At 40.2% G+C, this 21,391-nt stretch overlaps 1 protein-coding gene across 1 annotated transcript in view; it reads right to left on the reverse strand.

Annotated features, from left to right (window-relative positions):
- The window catches only part of pkd1a (polycystic kidney disease 1a), a 103,125-nt gene that overhangs the window by 70,923 nt on the left and 10,811 nt on the right, over positions 1 to 21,391 (reverse strand). The window contains 1 exon segment of the mRNA XM_038271915.1: positions 799 to 870. Coding sequence (XP_038127843.1) covers positions 799 to 870 — 72 coding nt within the window.

Consider the following 21,391-nt stretch of genomic DNA (forward strand, 5'->3'; position numbering starts at 1 on the left):
CATCTCTCTGAGTCTTCCTCCTCGTGATAGTTTCCCCCCTGATGTCTCCATGGTTTCTGTTTTGTTTGGACTTTTTTCATGCTTGATTTTTGGACTCCTGCCTCAGTTGTTTGTTTTCACTTAAATCATCAAGAAACTCACCTCTGCCTCACTGCCTCTGCATTTGGGTCCTAAAACCTCAACAAAATTCTGACAGAATGTTTAGATATCACAAAATAATTTTTTTTCCACCAGCACCTGAAAGCGACATTAGCATCTAAGTGAACGAAATGGAGATTCTTTTGCTTTATGCGATTATTAGTGTTTGGGAACATACAGCGAGCTATTAAGGCACTAGCAGATTTTTTTCAAATAAGTGAGATGTTTGCATTCACCATGACATTGTTCCATCTTAATAATTCCGTTCAGAGCAGAGCACTGATGTACCTGATTTCTGGTGAAATTCACTGAACAGAGCGCTTTGGTCCCATTCCTTTTTCCTATTTACTGTGGCTGCATAAGAAACTTTAATGTTCTCACAATAGCAGACATTTGTCAAAGCTGGGAGTCCTTTTTTGTGTCGCTTTTTAAGCTGCATTACAACATGTTGCAATGTTATTTTCACATAAAATAAATTAACTGATAGTAGAGCACCAGATGTTTTAACAAATACCAGTGATTTCTAGATCTGATAATTAATTTGCACGGTGGACTTCTCTGTCATATTTGAGCAGGAGTGTAAAGGAATTTGTGTTTCATCACAATAATAAATGCATAAATAAGGCAAAAAGATTATTACAGGAAGGAGTGTTTACTTACAGGGTTCGGAGCCCAGTTAGACGATCTAGCAGGCTGGTATCAAGGGAGGAGATGTGGTTCTTGGACAGATCTCTGTGGGAAAAAAAGCGATATGTCCGCATTTAAAATAGCTCCATACACATTTATTGACTCACAAAGACAATATCATCAGTTGCCAAAGGTCAATAACAGTTTGGAATATTTATTCCTGGTTATAATAAACCCATATAACCAGAACAGTAAAACATACTGAAATGTTTAAGTCATACAAATGGAAATGGAGACAAACAAACCTGAAATGCAAATATGTGAGCTAGAAGTAGGAGTTAAAGAGTCATCTGCTTTTTGTGACTACTCATAACACAGGTGTTTCTATTGAAATATTATTTAACTGTAAGATGACATTAATCCATCCATCCATTTTTCTGTCAGGCCTATCACGAGGGGTGCTGCTGCCTATCTCCAGCTGTCTAAGGGCGCGAGGCGGGGTTCACCCTGGACAGGTCTCCAGTCCATCGCAGGGCACATGACATAAAGATGACATTAAAAACAACTAAATATTTTCACTAAAACTTAATGGGGAAGTCTCTGGACTTAAAACTTAAAACTGGAACAACAAGAGTAAGCAAGGAAGACATTAACTCCTCACAAGCACGTGCTCTTAAGCATTATTATTCATGAAGACAGCTAATTATATATATCTGCTTTATCATGTTCTTTGACTCTGTTCCTAAAGAATAAGTAATTCATTAATCACATACTCTTAAATGTTGTTTGTTAGTTATCAGTGAAAAGAAGGGGAGATCAGAAACAAGCAACCAGAACAACTGTTGAGGGTTTAGTATGGTACTGAAAAAATAGACAAACCGAGTAAGATTGTTCTTTTCAGAACATCCGTTTTCTGATGAGAGCAAAAACTACCATCCACTTTCACAAAGGAACAAGCACTATGTTATCTTGAGCTACGTAACTTAAGAATATTAATAATCAGAGGTAGTAAGTAACGAAGTACAAATACTTTGTTACTGTACTTAAATACACCTTTTAGGTATCTATACTTTACTCCATTGCTTATTTTTCTTTCTACTTCTGACTTCTACTCATTGCGATTTCTACAGAAGTATCTTTACTTCCTATTCCTTACATTTTTAAAACAAACGTTACTCGTTACTCTTGGCTTCGGTTTAATGTTTATAAAAGTTTATTTCACTGCAGTATCAATACTTCTACTTAAGTAACAAATGTGTGCACTTTTGACACCACTGCAAATAATCAGCATTTATTTTTTTTATTAGTCTACTGGGTTACTGTGCCAAAGCTCCGTAACCACATTTCTGCTCATGATCATGTAACAGGAATACAAGCTGCTTTAACACAGTTTAAAAAGGCAAGCTTAAAAGAAAAAAACCAATTATTGTATAATTATTGCATATCTTGATCAGTGCAGATGCAATAGTTATTTGTTTATTTATTTATATAGTTTTAATTATATGACATAACATCTTACAGTATGATAGGTCCACTTGGTATCCTGTTATAAGGACATACAGATCAAAATTCCACAGAGCGATACAATTACTGTATACAGAAATATTTCAATTATATAGAAAGATTTGAATTCCGATGTGTTAGATTTTGGACTTTTAACCTTTAAATTCAAAGTTCACAATCTGTTCTAGCTATAGTACAGTGTAATATAACACAACGGTAAAATGTATAAATCAGTTAATCATCGAGAAAAAAAAAAAGAAACAGAAATGTCAACTCAGCTGATTCCAGTCTATATTTTCCTGTCAGGAAACCACAAACTCTTTCAATCAGGAAATATAGAGTTGCCTCAGCCCTGTGAATATTAAATTGATTAATACCATGAAAATGACTGTAACGTCACGTCTTATTCATATTTAGAAATAAAGCACCAAAGATTTTCACTGTCCTCTGCTTATATGAGATTAAGTGATGGGGTAATGGGTTCAGGAGGGAAGCTCTGATCCTGTTCCTCTACCAAGCAGCACTGATCAGTTTATTCACAGAAATTCCAACTGTTCCCAGGCCAGATAAGAAGTATAGGTGCTTGGGAAGCACTTTATCAGGAGAAGTCTTGATCAGTTGCCAGGACTGTCAGGAGTTGATGCTCCTCATTCTCTACACAGGAGACTCATTTCAGCCCCTTATATCTGAGACCTTATTCTTTCAGTTTGTCATTTACAGCTTTTATATTCCATCTGGCGTTTCCCCTAGTTCCTAACATTCTGGCTGACTATAGGTGGAAGTGTATGGCACAGATTGCAAGCTTACAACGCAGCACAATATTTAAACATACAAAACAGCTGTTTCCAAGAGTTTCTAAAAATATGTTGACTGTAATGAAATTTAGGGTTTGAATCACATCATGTCTGAAGATGTTTATAATTGTGAATCGTCCAGTATGCACTGACATTTGTCCAACATGTTTTTCTGTCTGTAATTATATTTCTTTTCTAGGTTAATGGTGTGGAAATTTAGGTTGTGCAAAGGCATACTAAAATCACATAATTTCTAATTTGTACGCAAAGGCATACATTCTTACCTGATTTGAATCACTATAGATCAACAATTACAAATCTTATACAAAAAGAAAAAAAAGATTGTCTTTTGAAAAGACTTATAATGTAAATAAGAAAAAAAAAAAAGAAAATATGTGCATGGAATGTAGGATGTAGTATCAACATTATGTGCAGGTTGTGCTAAAGCTGTCTATGAAGTTGGCTGAAGGTTTCAATGATTTTTAACAGGGATGTTTAGTGTTTGCCTGCAGGGGACGGTTACTTTTATAGCTTTGGAAATTAAACTATTCGAGCCTATTTGTTTTCGATGTAATGTTCCTGTATAGTTTTACTGATGGAAGTAGAGCAAACAGTGCATTGCCCAGGTGTGCAGGATCTGTAGCGATGTATCTGTCCTGTTTCTGGATTGCTTTAGCATAAACTGAGTCCAGATGTAGCAGATGTTCTCAAGACCCATGGTAGGTCCATCTTCTCCTGTGCGGTGCAGCCCTCATACCACATTAAGACAGATGATGCTTTCAGTTGTGGCCCTATAGAAAATATCACTGTTTACATCATCAGGCTCTTTTTGTTTATTTGTTCCTGCATTAGAATTACATCGTTACCTGCTCCAACCACAGTGTTTTACTGATAAAATGACTATTAGTATAAAGCTAACACTCTAAATGAATAGTGTGAATACATTTTATAGCAAATACAATCTCAATTCAACAAAACAACACAGTATACAAAAATAGTAAAGTAACAGGAACACAAGGGAAAAAAAGAAGGAAGAAATTAAGAAAGAAAGAAAGAAAGAAAGAAAGAAAGAAAGAAAGAAAGAATCTTGAGTTTAAAATTGCCTTTATTAACAATCCAGCAATCAATGCAACAAAATAGTGTTAACAAAATAAAAACATCAAAAAGTAAAAACTAAAGATTTTTCAATGAACACAAAACTCCATTAACGCCCCATTTAATTACAAAAACATCTATGCTCTTTGTCAACTTAAAAAACTCAAATTATACTCGAAATAAAACACAAGCATCTTCAGTTTGATGACCATTCATTTTTTCCCCCCCTTGATATCCATATTGCTAGTTTTGCCATCCCAGAAATGAAATTTAAAAACATATGAACAGATGTTTTCTTTGCACAATACCATGGACCATAAATAAAAATACAGCTAGAGAACTCGTTACTAACACCACTAAACAAACGATACAAAAGAACAAAAAGAGGATTCAATCTTAAACATTCAACAAAAATATGATGCAACGCTTCCTGCTGCAGACAAAAAGGAAAGTTAACACTAGTGCTGGGGTTAAGGTGTGCCAGATACCTGTTTGTAGCTATGGCCCCATGTACAATCCTTCACTGGAGGTCACCCACCCTTTTTTAATAGAGGGTTTGTACAGGGACCACCAACAGCCTCTTGGGGTAAAGCTGGAGTCAAAAACCTCAGTCCACTCTGACACCCTAACCTCTGCCAAAGAATGTAAATTCAGAACTTTCACACAAATTTGGTACAAGGCCTTCTTCCCCAAGCCTTTAAAATGATCTAGTGGTGAAACTTGGAAGGACAACAGCTTTTCTGCCTCATCACACCATTGATCCACTGCAGGGCAGACAATAATGGAGGGAAACACATATTCATACTCGTCATCCCATTGGTCAAAACGAGTACTATCAGCAGAAAATGCTCTGACATGGTCTTGCAGAGAAGCACAGGCTCCTTCTTTCATGCTTTACACAAGCCTGTTGGATCGCACATCAAGACAGTTAGGTTTGACACCGATAACTTCATCAGAGGACCCAACTTCACACATCCAGCTTCTCTAATCTTAGATCTTAAAGTACCAGTAACAACAGCTGTGAGGAGATGAAATTGTTTTCAAACAGAGGTTCTTCAAAGATCCACATCCCTGGTGATGTATCAGCCGTCCTCTCAAAAGTGAGAATCTGTGAGAACTGGTAAAATGGAGTAAGACCAGTTAAGTCCAAGGATGCTAGTTATATTATAGAGATGTTTATCATATCCAATACATGCTGATTTCCTTAAAAGAAGACGTGCTGTGCCCAACCAAGGTAATCCAGCACCATATAACAGTTTCTGTGCTGTTTGAAGCCTGAAAGTTGCAATCCGTGAGGTGATGTCTATGAGTCCTTGTACTCCCTCTGCCACTGGTAAGTACAGGGCAGCAGCTCTCACCCAGTGACATCCAGACCAGAAAAAATCCACGAGAGTCCTTCAAAGACGTTGAATAAGAGATGTCGGTGGTGTTAACACAGTCAGTTTATGCCAGAGTGCCGAAGCAACCAAGTTATTTACCACCAAAAGCCTTCCCCTGTAAGGTAGCAGTATTTCTATTTGGAGAGTCTGACACACACTCTCTCCATGACACCCTACCACCTTTTCATAAAGCTCCGAACAGCGTTGAAGACCCTTTACATTATTCTGATTTCTGACACAAATGTTTATATCATCAGCATAAGCAGAGACCACTAAACCTGGATGATTTGGGATACCTGGAAGAACCAGTTAAAACAGAGTGCAGTTTGTGTAAAAGGGCTTCAATTGCAATAGAATACAGTTGTATTGTACAGAAATGGGACACCCTTTTATACCTCTCTGAACTTTAACAGGACAACTTCATTCTCCCCCAATTTTAACAACACGAACCACTTATTTATTCATTAAACCCAATAAAGGAATAAATTCATCACCAAAACCAAAAGCGCTCAGTGTAGAAAACAGAAAACAAGGATCAACCCTGTCAAAAGCTTTTTCCTGATCCAAGTATATAATGCCAATATCAGTTTCATATACTTTACAGATATTAATCAAGTCTCTTAAAAGAAAAGGGTTATCCATGATAGATCTGTCAGGTACACACTGTGTAAAATGGATTCAAGGATGTTCTTCAGCCTATTTAAAAGTACTTTAGAAATCTACACAAAGGAGGGCAGTTTTTCAACAAAGTCAGGTCTCCTTTTTTTTTAAGTAAGGACAGAACAGCTTGTCGGCAGGATGATGGCAAGATACCTGACAAGGAGCACTCCTGCAAAACCTCCCACAAGTCCTCTCCCAAAACTCTCCAAAAATGTTTATAAAAGTCTGCAGGTAAACCATCTGGACCCAGAATCTTTCCATTTGTCCAACAGCAGCAGTCAGCTCTTCCAATGAAACTCTAGTATCCAAAATCGCCCGAGCTGCAGCAGAAAGTTGAGGAAGACCATCCACCAGAGCCTCCATGCAGCTTCTGTTAGAGTCCTGCCGATGAAAAAAATCCCTATAAAAGTCCACAGCCTGCTCCTTAATGGGATCAGTGGTCAGAGTTTCACCTGGAAGCCAAAGGCCAATCAGCTGTTTTGTTTGACTGATATTCCTCTCTAGGTTGAAAAAGAAGGATGTAGGGGCATCCATGTCTTTAATATTTACAAACCTCGACTGAACTAAAGCCCCTTTAGCCCTTTCATACAAAAACAAATTAACTGATCTTTCTTTTGTTTAAGCTGATCATTATTTGTTACATCTGTGAGCACATCATTTTTTAATTGTATTATTTAATTTTCTAAATTCTGAATCACAATTTAATTTTAATTGTAGAATGACTTGTGTATTGTTGACAGAAGACTATTTCAGAACATTATTTCCAGGTTTCTAGACTTCGTCCCTCATAGGCTGTCTATCGATAGCGCTGCTTCCCTCTTCAGCAACAGAGACAGTTAACGGGGGAGACGCCCCCTCCTCCGCAGCCGGAGGAATACCAGCATTCAGCGATGCTCCACTATTTGGATTTGTTTTAGCCTGCTCTGTCAGGTTTTTATGCAGATAAGCGGCCCTTTTATGCCCAACATCCCCACATTTCACAAAACATTTAATGTTTCTGGTGCTGGCATAAACCATGTAAGATGCTTCTTCATATTTGACTCTACCTCCAGGGTCTGTTTCACAGAGTTTAAAAACATAAACACCTATCTCCTAAAAGGCTTAACATGTTTAAATTTATCACTCTTACATCCCAGTCCTACTGTTTTGAAACTGCTGGTTAGTTTCCCTAAACGCTTTAGTTCTTTTTCCAACAAGTCTCTCGGAATAAACGGCGGCACACCTTAAATAACAACCTGGGTGGAGGGTACTGCAAGCGGGAATACCTGTAAATACTTTCCACCTAATGGCTTTTACCCCTGATGCTCTGTCGCTTAGCAACTGTAACAGTTGACACACAAAGCAGTAAAAGAATGAATACCAAACTTTTCAAAACTTAGGGCGTTTCTCAATATGCGTTCTTGAGCGTTCTCGTGTGCTTGTGACACGTCAACAGCCTCAGCCTGAGTAGTGTTCCAATTGCCAAGAACGCACTAAATTCCCGGATGTTGTTCTCACCCCTATCTATTTAGCGAGTATGCATCACCGCAGACCTGTATGTTCTTGAGATGGACAGCTGTCCCAGCATGCACTGCGGCAGCAGCAGCTGTCAATGGAGCGCTCCATTGAAAATTTAAAGTTCTCTTTTCTGTTGCTGTTGTTCAATAAAAGTATGTTTTAAGATCATTTGAGGTGAGAATATTATACTTTAATGTGTCACTATATGGTGCATTTACCGATTTAATGCGTAATAAAAAATAAAAAAAATTCCGAAGTTTAGAGGATCGCAGCAACCAGCTGACCTCCGAGGGTAACAGCACCCAGGGCTAAACGCAGCCCTCTCTCATCATAGTCGTGTGTGAAGTACCGCTGGCTCTGATGGCGGGTTTTTTTTTTATTTGGCAAAGTTTGTGTTTGATTTGTGTTTACCTGACCGTGTTAATTATTATTCCCCCACTAAATGAAAAAAGTTATAATTTATTATTATCTAGAGATTATTAATAACAGGAGGTGAAATGCAGCTCTAGAAGAGCCGGGCATGCGGTGACGTCACGTGTACGCTTCTGTTCCAATTGACCCAGGTTAATGCTGCTTGCTCCCGTTCTCACCAAGTCTATACTTTCCTGTGTTCTTCTCAAGAACATACTTGGCGAGGATACGAGTCCATTGTCACGTCCTAGTGAATTAAGAAACGGTCTGTGTCATTTAAATTTTTTGTTCTTTTTTTTATTGTAAAGTGAACAAAGACTTCACTCGTGCGAATACAGAGTGGAATAAAGGTGGCAACCACCGGGAACATAAACAAGTAAAAGTCAATGTAATGATATAAACCTTAGTCACTTAAACAACGTGCTGCTGTCATTTTGTACATCTCTGATGCTGCTGCTGTTTTCAAATATCCATTACTGTAAAAATATCCATAGCTGCATATTGGTTATTTTATTCTCCAGGTGCACAGTTTTGTCATGTTAACACTTTACAGTATAGTATTTTATTGTTTATATTTTCACTCTGACCAGTTATGTTATTCTTATACATTTTTCTAAGGTCCTCATTTGTGTGACCATTTTCAAGAATCTTTCTGCTGCTTTAAATTTGCCCATTGTAGGACAATAAAGATATCTTCATTTCTATTCTATAAAAGGGGTAGAAAGATATAAGTAAATCTAAACAACGTACGTATAAAAATATATCTGCAAAATCTCTAATATTCAACAACAAATTTAGTTTTGGAGCTTAACCATCTTGTAAACGCAATTTAAAGAACCCAGATTTTCAGAAAAATATTTACACACACAAAAAGTAAAACTAAAAGAATCTGCAGATAGTTCTTCAGAGACGTGTAGAGCTAAGAGACTTTAGTTTCCTCTCTCTGGCTTCATGGCAAAGTTGCAGCTGCATGTTGGAATAAAATACCAGAAACAGAGGGCAAGACCCTAACAACGAGAAGCTGCAAGAAGACAAAAAACAGACAACATTCTGCTGGTAAGCAGCAGAGCAGCAGCGGGCAACATTTAAGTGCAGTTAGCTCATTAGGTCAGTGCGGTAAACAGATTCTGAATTCACAGAAACTCTCACTGTAGCAGTGAGATTTTCTGTTGAACAGCATGGGGCCCACTCCTAGCTTTCTTCTCTCACACTAATACTTTTCCATGAGTGTGTGAACAGAGTAGGACGCCCGTTCCCAAAAGGAAACATCTGTACATTCCAGACCTGCTGTGTAAGAAAAAGATGGAGGCTGAGAGCCCGAGTGAGAGAGTTGAGCTCTGCTAAACCCATCAGAGGACGAGGAAAGAGCAGCAGCAGAAAGAAGCTCCACCCGCTCCCATATCATTCGCACACCACACCAGTAATCTGGCCTTAAGTCACTGCTCTCTGCTAAGCACGTCTTTCTCACACCTAAAGTCAACGCATCAGATACGAGAGAAGATAGAACAAAGAGGGTTTGTACGTATGTGTGTTTAACATGACCATATAATCTGACCTTCAGTACATCTATTAGCAACAGACTCCTGTTCTCCCTTTTACCCCTCAACACACATGGTTTCAATTATACACATACATACAGCGCCAAACACATATGGTCCTGTTTTGGTAACAGTGTGGCCAATGATCTAACAGCTCCTTATAAGGCCTGTCTGGTGCCACTTATTCTGAGTCGGAAGATGAAAACACACACAGAAAGTCATCACTGTGTTCGGTCAGACTGGATGACAGGAGGAGCTGCAAGGAAGAAAGTATGGAGAAAATATGGAGACAGGAAAGGAAAAAAATATGACTTAGCTGAGGAAGTAATTAAGAGCAGCACTAATGACATTCATATCCACTTGGTTGTCGGTAAAAAAGATGTGTAGGTTTGCAGACTGACATCTGCTGCATCTTGGCAGCAATCTAGTTCCATTCCCTGTAAGTGAAGGCCAACGCACCACTAACCCACTAAACACAGGCTCTTCTGTGGCTGCTTTCATCCCCTCTGCCTCTTTTCCTGATTACTGTGCTGCTCCCTCACTCCCCCATTCACTTCTCTGCTCAATCTGCTTCCCCCAATCTGCTAATCATCGGAAAATATGCACCGGTAGGTCGGCATGTAAGCTGTTCCGATTTAAAGTAATGAAAAAAGGCAGAGTCAGGTGGGAAAGTAAGCCATAGGAGAGGAAAATCACTGCACTATGGCTGTCTGACAGTAGCTCAGTCTGTCTCATCTATGCTGATAACAGCCTGGAAGAATCCTGCACAATGATGGTGAGAGGACATCTGAGGCATCCTGAGTCCAAAGTGACTGAGTACTCCACTAAAAGCATGGAGCCTTTTTGGCAAAGGTAGTTAAAAATGAAGCTGGCCATTATTGATGTTTTGTGTTCTAAAACTTCTAAAAAAACAAACTGTAAAACTCTAAATCTTGCCTTACATTTTGGCTTTCCTCTTCTAATCTTATTCCTCTATTTAGAACATTTTGTTCAGTTTTCCAGCTGCTGAAGTATAGGTTGTCTATAGTCCAGCTGGCAAGTGAAGGGGAGCTGTGCACAGCGGTTCTAAAAATGATGCACTCACACATTTGAGGGAAACTAAATACAAATGATATCAGTGGCAAGTGGAGATAAAAGACTCAGCTTGTTTCTTGTTTTTGAAACTGTATTAGTAAAAAAAATCTTTATTTACTGGAGATTTTTGGACTGCAGTGCTTGATATTTGATTTAAAAAACTTTGAGGTTTGTCTGCAAAAAAAAAGCAGAACCAGGAAGAAACTTGGTGCACCACTGGCAGCAGTGGCGGCTGGTGAAAAATATTTTTGGTGGGGCTGATATAGCCTAGTGTATGTCTCCAACTAATCCGGAATAAGAATTCGATTAAACAATTGGACAATACATACAATTTAACAGTAATGATTTAATTTACTATATAATAACAGTGATGATTTGGGTCACTGTGACGGGGTTCTTTGGCCTCCAAGAATCCAGGCTCAGTCGGGTTACCGGTGTTGCTGATTTATTGAGCTCAAAAAATCAAAACAGGGTGCAAAAGAAACTAAACATATACCAGATACTCTGGGCCTCAGCCTCCCTCCAGTTACCAGCAATGTAACAAAGAAACAGACAACAAAAATTGCCGCTTTTCTTCCCACAGCCCTCATTAAATAGTTTAAGCCCCTCACCTCAGGCTCTCTTATTTCTGATTTCTTCTCATTAATCAGTTTTGTCCATATATTACCTCCACAAACAATTAATTTACAAAAACAAATAATTTTTACAACTTAATTCTTTTACACAGATTCGTTGACTTATTCAATTACACCAAACTGGGTTTGAACCCAGCAAAGACGCAGCCAGACTGAAGATGACAAGTCCCCATAGCATAAACACGTACACACACACACCCACCACACACACACACACACACACCCCACACACCCACACACACACCCACACACACACACACACACACACACACACACACACACACACACACACACACACACACACACACACACACGGCTAACCCCACTGAAATATTAAGTGTGCACCCTCAATATGCCAGCAGGTAACCAGGAACAGCTTGTGTGTTTTAAGTTCATGGAGCTACTGGTCTCAGCGCGAGTGTATTGGTCCTCACAAACACAGTATAACAGGAACGTGTGTGTGGCGCGCAAAGTTAGAGAGGTTGTTTTAAGCGAGGAGGTGGATTCGTCACAGTCACAATAACCATGACATGAAATGTTCATATCCTACAACAGGGATGTTCTTCCGGCAAACGGGTAGATAAATAAGGATCTCACCGAATTTGGTGGAAGCTGCATCTTCCTTGTTACGTTCGCCATCGTCCCTCTAATTGTCTGCACCTGCGCTTCGGTTCAGAAGCCTGTAAAAGCGCAGTATTTTCAGCGCCCCAAGACCATAAAGTTCCGAGACGCTGATTGGCCATTAAATTCACCTAGCAAAAGTACATGATTGACAGATTCTCTGCAAATTTGGGTCAGTCTGATCACAGCCCCCAGAACAGAGACGGTAGGAGTCTGTCTGTGGAAATCCACAAATTAATGACAGTAGATAGGGAAATGTAGTTTATATAATTTGTTTTGCTTATATTTACACAGTCTAGAGAGTAAAACTGACATTTATGATTTAATTTCTAAAAATATATTTTACGTTTCTCTCTTCTTATCAGGGAGGGCGGTGCCCCAGCGCCCCCTATGGGCCGGCCGCCACTGACTGGCAGGGATTTCTGCAACAATAAATTACAACCATTGATTTTGAACAAGTGATTAAACAAGTGATTCATGAACAACACAAAGAGGGAAGAACACACCACCATCCAACATTAAAAAGGTTGACTATAATAAAACCAGACATGATTGACTTAAAAAGTTCCCCAAAAGGTAAAAAAAAAGTATTTTCACTCTGCTTACAAATTGTTTGTATCTTTGCTATCACTCCTTCAGTTTTTTCCCCTTGTTTATACAAGTACCCTTTTTTTAAATAAAAATGTCCTTAATGGCTGCAGGTGGAATGTCATTAAAACACTCTCGAATGCCTCTTTAAAGACAGAAAAACAACTTAATTTCTTGTTGCTAAAGGTTACACTTGTCATCCAAAGAGTTTTTTTCAGTTGAGAGCTGGTTGGGGAAGAGTTTGAAGCTTTGGGAAGAGACTCCTCTTAACAATTTAGAATCCAATGTTGTTTCTGCCGTTATTGACCTGGGACACAGACTTCACCGGCATTAGGTGAAGAAGGTATCCACACTAAAGCTTGGATGTAAAGACATCACCACCTAAAGCTAAAAGTAGGATGTAAAAAGAGTAGGAACCTGTATCACAAGTAAAATCCACAATAAATTCAATAGCTTCTAAAACATAGATTCTAAAACTGAACTTCAACTCTGAAGTCCACCACTGTTGTTGTTTGTGTCAGTACATGTGTGTTAATAAGGATGAAAGGGGTTATGTTGGGTTGCATGCACGAACACGGCAGTTTTATTTCAGCAAAGCAGATCAGGGTATCATGACTGCAACACGGCTGGGAGAAGCTTCAAACTTATTCGCTGGGAGAGCTGATTTCAAATGCAGTCTGTTTTGTAGCCCCTTCGTCTAAATAGGACCCTATTCGACGACTTAAAGCAGGCTTCGTCTGGATGGGACCCCATTAGACGACTTAAACCAGGCTTCGCCTGGATGAGACCCCATTCAACGACCTAAACCAGGCTTCGTCTTGATGGGACCCCATTGGACGACTTAAACCAGGCTTTGTCTAGATGAGACCCCATTGGACGACTTAAACCAGGCTTTGTCTGCATGGGACCCAATTGGACGACTTAAACCAGGCTTCGTCTGGATGGGACCTCTTTTGACGACTTAAACCAGGCTTTGTCTGGATAGGACCCCATTCGACGACTTAAACCAGGCTTCGCCTGGATGGGACCCCATTTGACGACCTAAACCAGGCTTCGTCTTGATGGGACCCCATTCGACGACTTAAACTAGGCTTTGTCTAGATGGGACCCCATTGGACGACTTAAACCAGGCTTTGTCTGGATGGGACCCAATTGGACGACTTAAACCAGGCTTCGTCTGGATGGGACCTCTTTTGACGACTTAAACCAGGCTTTGTCTGGATGGGACCCCATTCGACGACCTAAACCAGTCTTCGTCTGGATGGGACCCCATTCGACGACTCAAACCAGGCTTCGTCTGGATGGGACCCCATTTGACGACTCAAACCAGGCTTCGTCTGGATGGGACCCCATTTGATGACTCAAACCAGGCTTCGTCTGGATGGGACCCCATTTGACGACTCAAACCAGGCTTCGTCTGGATGGGACCCCATTTGATGACTCAAACCAGGCTTCGTCTGGATGGGACCCCATTTGAAGACTCAAACCAGGCTTCGTCTGGATGGGACCCCATTTGATGACTCAAACCAGGCTTCGTCTGGATGGGACCCCATTTGAAGACTCAAACCAGGCTTCGTCTGGATGGGACCCCATTTGATGACTCAAACCAGGCTTCGCCTGGATGGGACCCCATTTGAAGACTCAAACCAGGCTTCGTCTGGATGGGACCCCATTTGATGACTCAAACCAGGCTTCGTCTGGATGGGACCCCATTTGACGACTCAAACCAGGCTTCGTCTGGATGGGACCCCATTTGATGACTCAAACCAGGCTTCGTCTGGATGGGACCCCATTTGATGACTCAAACCAGGCTTCGTCTGGATGGGACCCCATTTGAAGACTCAAACCAGGCTTCGTCTGGATGGGACCCCATTTGATGACTCAAACCAGGCTTCGTCTGGATGGGACCCCATTTGAAGACTCAAACCAGGCTTCGTCTGGATGGGACCCCATTTGAAGACTCAAACCAGGCTTCGTCTGGATGGGACCCCATTTGATGACTCAAACCAGGCTTCGTCTGGATGGGACCTCATTTGACGACTCAAACCAGGCTTCGTCTGCATGGGACCCCATTTGACGACCTAAACCAGGCTTCGTCTGGATGGGACCCCATTTGACGACTCAAACCAGGCTTCGTCTGGATGGGACCTCATTTGACGACTCAAACCAGGCTTCGTCTGGATGGGACCTCATTTGACGACTCAAACCAGGCTTCGTCTGCATGGGACCCCATTTGACGACCTAAACCAGGCTTCGTCTGGATGGGACCCCATTTGAAGACTCAAACCAGGCTTCGTCTGGATGGGACCCCATTTGATGACTCAAACCAGGCTTCGTCTGGATGGGACCTCATTTGACGACTCAAACCAGGCTTCGTCTGCATGGGACCCCATTTGACGACCTAAACCAGGCTTCGTCTGGATGGGACCCCATTTGACGACTCAAACCAGGCTTCGTCTGGATGGGACCTCATTTGACGACTCAAACCAGGCTTCGTCTGGATGGGACCTCATTTGACGACTCAAACCAGGCTTCGTCTGCATGGGACCCCATTTGACGACCTAAACCAGGCTTCATCTGGATGGGACCCCATTTGACAACCTAAACCAGGCTTCGTCTGGATGGGACCCCATTTGACGAATTAAACCAGTCTTCATCTGGATGGGACCCCATTGGACGACCAAAACTAGGCTTTGTCTGCATAAGACCCCATTTGACGACTCAAACCAGGCTTCGTCTGGATGGGACCCATTCCACGACCCAAATCAGGCTTTGTCTGGATGGGAACCCATTTGATGACCAAAACCAGGCTTCGTCTGCATGGGACCCCATTTGATGACCTAAACTAGATTTTCTTTGGATGTGGCCTGAGAAGTGTTTTGGTCAGCAGCAAGAAGGTGTTAATAGGTTTAAGAGAGAGTGGAAATCTTGCTAAAAGTTGGGTTGAGGCCTTACATATCACCCTTAATAAACATACGGAACAACCTTGAGCCTCATGCCCAGTCAGATTCAAACTCTTTAAAGCCTTTTCGAAGACGACTGAAGTCACATCCACACAGAGCAAAATGCGCTTTCCACACAGAAAACCTTAGGCTTAGGAATAAAACCAGGCAAAGCTGGAAAAGAAATAAAACCATACCAGTAAGTGGCACAGTAATACTGTCAAAGTCAATAGATGCTCTGCAGGCGCAAAATACACAGGTGTGAACTTCACAAATAATTGAATAGTGGCTGAAACAATTAATCATATTAATCGATTATTGAAATAATCGTCAACTAACTTAGTAATCGATTAATCGTTAACTGGAGTACAGACTGTAAAAAAATGCATTTAGCTGACAGAACGACCCACTTAGAGAAATAATCATATAAAAATTGTAAAAAATATGTAAACATTTTGCATTTAAAATAAAATAAAGTTGTCATCTGTCAATATCCTATATCTAGGACTTCTCAAGTGGAAAAGTTTTAGTTTAGAAAAGTTTAGAGTGCTCTCAAATGCACACTGCAAGTTTGTAGCTAACTAAGTTATATGAGCAATCTACATGCCACGAGGTGGTGGATTCAAACTTTCCCACAGCAGAAAAAAGTTTTAAATGTAGTTGGTTTCACCATCGCTTCATGTGGACAAGGCCTTAGTCTCCCAGGCTAACAACAACGGTAAAAAATGCCTTATTGGTTGAGGGAGTCTATTGTGCATGCAAATTCAAAGCGCAGAGCAGTTCTTCCCCAGCAGCTTAAAGCTTGAAACCCTCACATGCTCTAAACTAAGGAAGCTCTTTGGACAAAGTGCAAAATAACTTCAACTACAAGAATTGACAGCTATTTATATATATTTTTTGTTTCATTAAATATTTTTGAATTAGACACATTTTACCAGTGCAGGAAAAGTCACCTTAGGGTCAGTTTCACTGTCTTTTACCACATAGTAAAAATTAATAACCAGGGAGCTACAAATTGGAATTTGCTAAAGTTACAGACTTTTTCTTTATAAGTCTCAATTGTATCAGGCTGTTTTGTAATTTTTTTTTTATCCGCATATTTTTATTGAAAGAAGAAAAAATAGAGAACCACATAGTTTTGTGTCGCATACTTGGCATGCTTAAGGCTTTTTTCAAATGTACAACTGGAGGTTATCCTAAGAAATTAGTTAACTCTTTTATGTAGTTTCTACAAATTCCAATTCTTTGCACTACAATTGTGCCCTGTGATAAAAATTCAACATGGTGATTTAAAAACACTCAATGCTTCATAAAAATCTGGAGAAGTGTTTCAGCGACCTTGAGAGAGGATGTGACTGCTGGAACAATCTGTGGTGAGAATGATGAAAGTCTCAGCTCAGCTCTCAGGCAGAAGCACTTCTACTTTCTATCTGTTCACCTTGCACTCTGTTCTCCCTCCAATTTTGATCCATTTCAGTTTCACTGGACTGGAATAAAACTAGGCTGACCCTGCAGTGACTTCCTGTCTGCAGATTAACCTGGATCGGGTGTGATTTAAAAAATGAAGCAATTGCAGTATTCCGTCACTTGTATGGTTTTATTTGTTCATTTTTTTCCATCCATCCATCCATCCATCCATCCATCCATCCATCCATCCATCCATCCATCCATCCATTTCCTGGGCCCTCGACGAGGCCTCCTCCCAATACGACATTCATGGAACACCTCCCAAGGACGGAGACCAGGAGGCATCCAAAACAGAAGCCCGAGCCACCTCAGCTGGCTCCTTTCAACGTGGAGGAGCAACGACTCTACTCCTCCGGGTAACCGAGCTCCTCACCCGATCTCGAAGGCTGCGCCCGGGCAGCCTGCGAAGTAAACTCCTTTCGAGCGCCTGTATTCGTGATCTTGTCCTTTCCGTCATTACCCAGATCTCATGACCATAGGCGAGGGTAGGAATGTAGATCATCGGTAAATTGAGCGCTTTTCCCCCCGACTCAGCTCCCTCTTCACCACGACAGTCCGATACAGAAACAGCATCACTCCCGACGCTGCACCGATCCGTCTATCGATCTCACGCTCCATCCGCCCCTCACTCATGTTTTGTTTTTTTATTTTTAAACCCAAAAAATGTTGCACAAACAAAATTACTATGTGAGGAAATCTCCTTATTTACTGCAAAGGCATAGAATTTGTTTCCTTTTTTTGGATGAATTTAAATTCTGAAACAGAATCCAAATAAAATGCATAATATGTTTGCATTTCAATAAAGCAATTGACTCAGCTGTTATTCTGAGCTCAAAGGAACACATTGTAAATGTTAACCCCAAAAACTTCTTACTATTACTTTGCAGTGGGATTTTCTGCGATGGCTTTAGGTTCTTAAAATTGTTCTGTTCTGTTTTGTTCATCTTCCATTCACACCAGCTCCATGTCAGTTGATTACCCCAGTCTTTCTTCTGGGTCCCATATATACTCTCCCTGTGCAGTTCTTCAGTGCTGGTTCTTTGTTGTTAGTTGCTTCCTCATCCCTGGCACCCCATGTGAGTTTTCCCTGATGTTTTCTGGTTTTTGTTTCTCAGTATTATTGTGTTTTTGGATATTTGCCCCAGTTTTTCTTCATTAAACCTACAAGGACTCATCTCTGCCTCACTCATCTCTGCATTTGGGTGCTCAAGCAACCTCACCCCCCACGTTGAGAACTTATCACCTTTGAAAATTTCTTAACAGAGGTTAATGAGAGCATCAGCTATGAAGAAAATGCTTAATATTTTACTTAAAGCTTTAATTCCCTCATTCTTTTTCCTTGAAAATAAAATCATCACATTTCTGTCCATTAAAAAAAACCCAAAACAGGTTGTTGGTGATTTTGTGGAGACAAAAATGAAAAATAAAATGTATATATCAACACATCACTGGCCAGAGCCAACAAAGGCAAACTTTTTCAACTTCAATCACTGACCAGTTGATTAGTCTAACACTAAAGTAATAAAAAAGCCAAAATAAATCCACATTTATTCAGTGTATAAAAAGAAATATATGGAACACAACTTTGAACCACATTTATTTCCCCATATCTAACCCAAATTTAGCAGGTATTTCAACCAGCAGCTGGTTAGCTCAAGTGCAAAGTCACCCAATCCTGCAAACAGGAGGCCTGGGTTGGTATCCCAGCTGGGGGGACTGAGCTTCTAGTGTGGGTCTTTAGGCAAGACCCTTCACGTTAATGCCTGCTTTGGGGAGTGGCGGCTTAGTGGTTTCGGGCTATGCGCTAGGAATTCTGATACAAGTCCCACTGCCACTCTGGCTCCCTGAGCAAAGACCTTTACAGAAACCATCATATTTAATAATTTGATGTTAAGCAACAATGCAAAATATAACTTCTACTTTCTTATTTATGTCCTAAAAACAAAAAATTTCCTTGGTGTTTTTCGTCAAAATATTTACATAGATTGATTTGTTTTGATTGATTAGAGACTGTAAAAGATACATTTTGTAAATTATTATCTACAGATTAATTTCGGTCACATTACTTGTTATGTCAGAGGTGAAGAATAATCTAATTTTATTGCGAATGGATAGCCTAAGAGTTTGCTTAGCCTCCATTTGTGTAAGAAAGTAATCAGCTCTATAAAACACACAAAAAAAGCAAGATACTTGTAGCTTGGCTCCAAAGTAAAAAGCATAACCTTCGAATGAATTTATTTTCTAGACATTTTTTGAAAAAGATTCTACATCAGTACACTAAAAAAAAAACAGAGGTCATCACTTTGCTGAGTAAAAAAATGGAGCATTATTTCATTGGCATTTGTGAAAATGGACGTGAGCAGGGAAGAAGACATTAAGAGCCACCTCATGTCTGCCAGATTCTTGCCTCATATTCTCCTTTACAACCAGCTGGAATGTCTGACCGTCTGAGTGCGATGTCACTGGTTACTTTTGCCATGGAAACCAAATAAATTCTCCCCTGTGTATCATCAGCACACCCGATCTTTCCCACTTGATCTCTGCCTGCAGAGTGTAGGTGAATATAAGGACAGTAACCACGTCCGGAGGAGGAGATGTGGTCAGATAGGGAATGAAAAATGAAAAGTGAGGAAATTTTGACATTCAGCCTTATCCGCTGCACAGCTGTATTATGATCTGCTGCAAGCTCAAACAAAACCAAGCAAACTGACTGCATTTGAATGCATCCTGCTGTCATGGAGACACAGCAAATTCCATCAGAATTGAACAAACGGGAATGTTGAACAGAAAGTAGGGTGCAATGCAACTAAAAACAAAACAACTAAAAAGAAAACGGCTTAGCTTGAGGTCAATTTTCCTAACTCTTCTTTTTCAGGAAAAAAAGGGTATTGTGTGACTTTTCCTGAAGCAATCTGCACATGAAAAAAAAAGAACTTTAAAAAAAACAACTAAAGAGGTTGCCTTTCACTACTGTTTCCCAGAAATGACTTCAGAGCTCCAAAATTCTGAATAAGGAGTGTTATGAGATTTTATTATGTGTGTGGGTTGGAGCAGATGGGCTGGTGTGGAGCACAATTTTTTTTTTTCCTGCAACTTCCTTCTGCAAAAAGTTAAAGTGCTCCACTGCCACTGGATTTATTTATTTTATTTTTTTTCCTCTTTAACAGAGGGTGTATCAGCAGTGTTTACATTTGGGGCCAGATGGAGGCACTGACAGAGAGGAAGGAAACTTTGCCTTTATTGAAGTACAAGTAGAGATGACATGTGTTTTGCAATAAGTTAGCCCTTGTATGATGGAAAGGGTTTATAAAAAAGGAATACTGAAACAAAATATGTTTTTTAATCAATAAATGCTTATATGAAACAGTCCCCAGGACCAGAAATAGAAGCTACCTAATATGAAGAAACCACAGAAGTTTGAGCAAAACCATCTGTTTCTGTAGCGGCATTTAAAAGTGAGGCTTTAAGTCATAGAGATGACCACTCGTCTACCTACGACACCACCGATGGGATTATATAATGCAAAGTAAAGTGCACAGCTAACATGGCTAAACACAGTCAAACTTAGAATGAGAGCCTCTTTTTTTCACCCGCTGCACCCGTCCTGAGTTAGGTTTCCTTAGGCAATTTCTTTCTCCTCTAAATTCATAGTGCACCTTCGCCAGGGAGAACAGAGCCTTTTTTATACTTTCTACATACTTTTTTACTTACTTTTATACTTTCTTTCTTAATTTACATGTTAAAAGATACACGCCTTATTCCCTACACCAGGGGTCTTCAACGTTTTCGAGGCCAAGGACCCCCAAACTGATTGCGGGATGGAGCGGGGACCCCCTAATTATATATATTGTATGAAATTGTGTTATATCAAACTGGTCCTACAGTCACTCTATTACATATGGAGTCATGTAACGAAAGTAATTTCTCCCTGGGATTATTAAAGTATTTCTGATTCTGATTCCTGGTTGATGGGACAGGTGTTGTGAATGAAATGGTGTCCAGGTTTGAAAGATCTCCTGTGTGTCGCTGAATGTGTGCATTGATGTCTGAAAGACATCGTCTGCTTTCATTTATCTGTTTACTACAGTGTGTTGAATTCATGTTAATGTGTATTTAAAGACATTTTAATTAGTGCAAAAAATTGTAGGAGGAAATATAAAAAAAAGTAATCAAGCAAGACTTTCGCGACCCCCATGCAGTACCTCCGCGGACCCCCTAGGGGTTGCGGACCCCCTGTTGAAGACCTCTGCCCTACACATTCTGGATAGAAGGAAAAGCATTTTAGTGCAGAGCTGTCTGATTAATGAATATGTTTTAGGGTAACTTCAATTCTTGTTTATTTTACTTAATTTGGGATTTGTTTCATTGATGAAACCCACTATCTGAATGACTGGGATTGAAATCTGATAATTTCTCTGTCGA

Source organism: Cyprinodon tularosa, unplaced genomic scaffold, assembly GCF_016077235.1.
Source record: "Cyprinodon tularosa strain WSP-4 unplaced genomic scaffold, ASM1607723v1 ctg81, whole genome shotgun sequence".
Classification (NCBI taxonomy): Eukaryota; Metazoa; Chordata; class Actinopteri; order Cyprinodontiformes; family Cyprinodontidae; genus Cyprinodon; species Cyprinodon tularosa.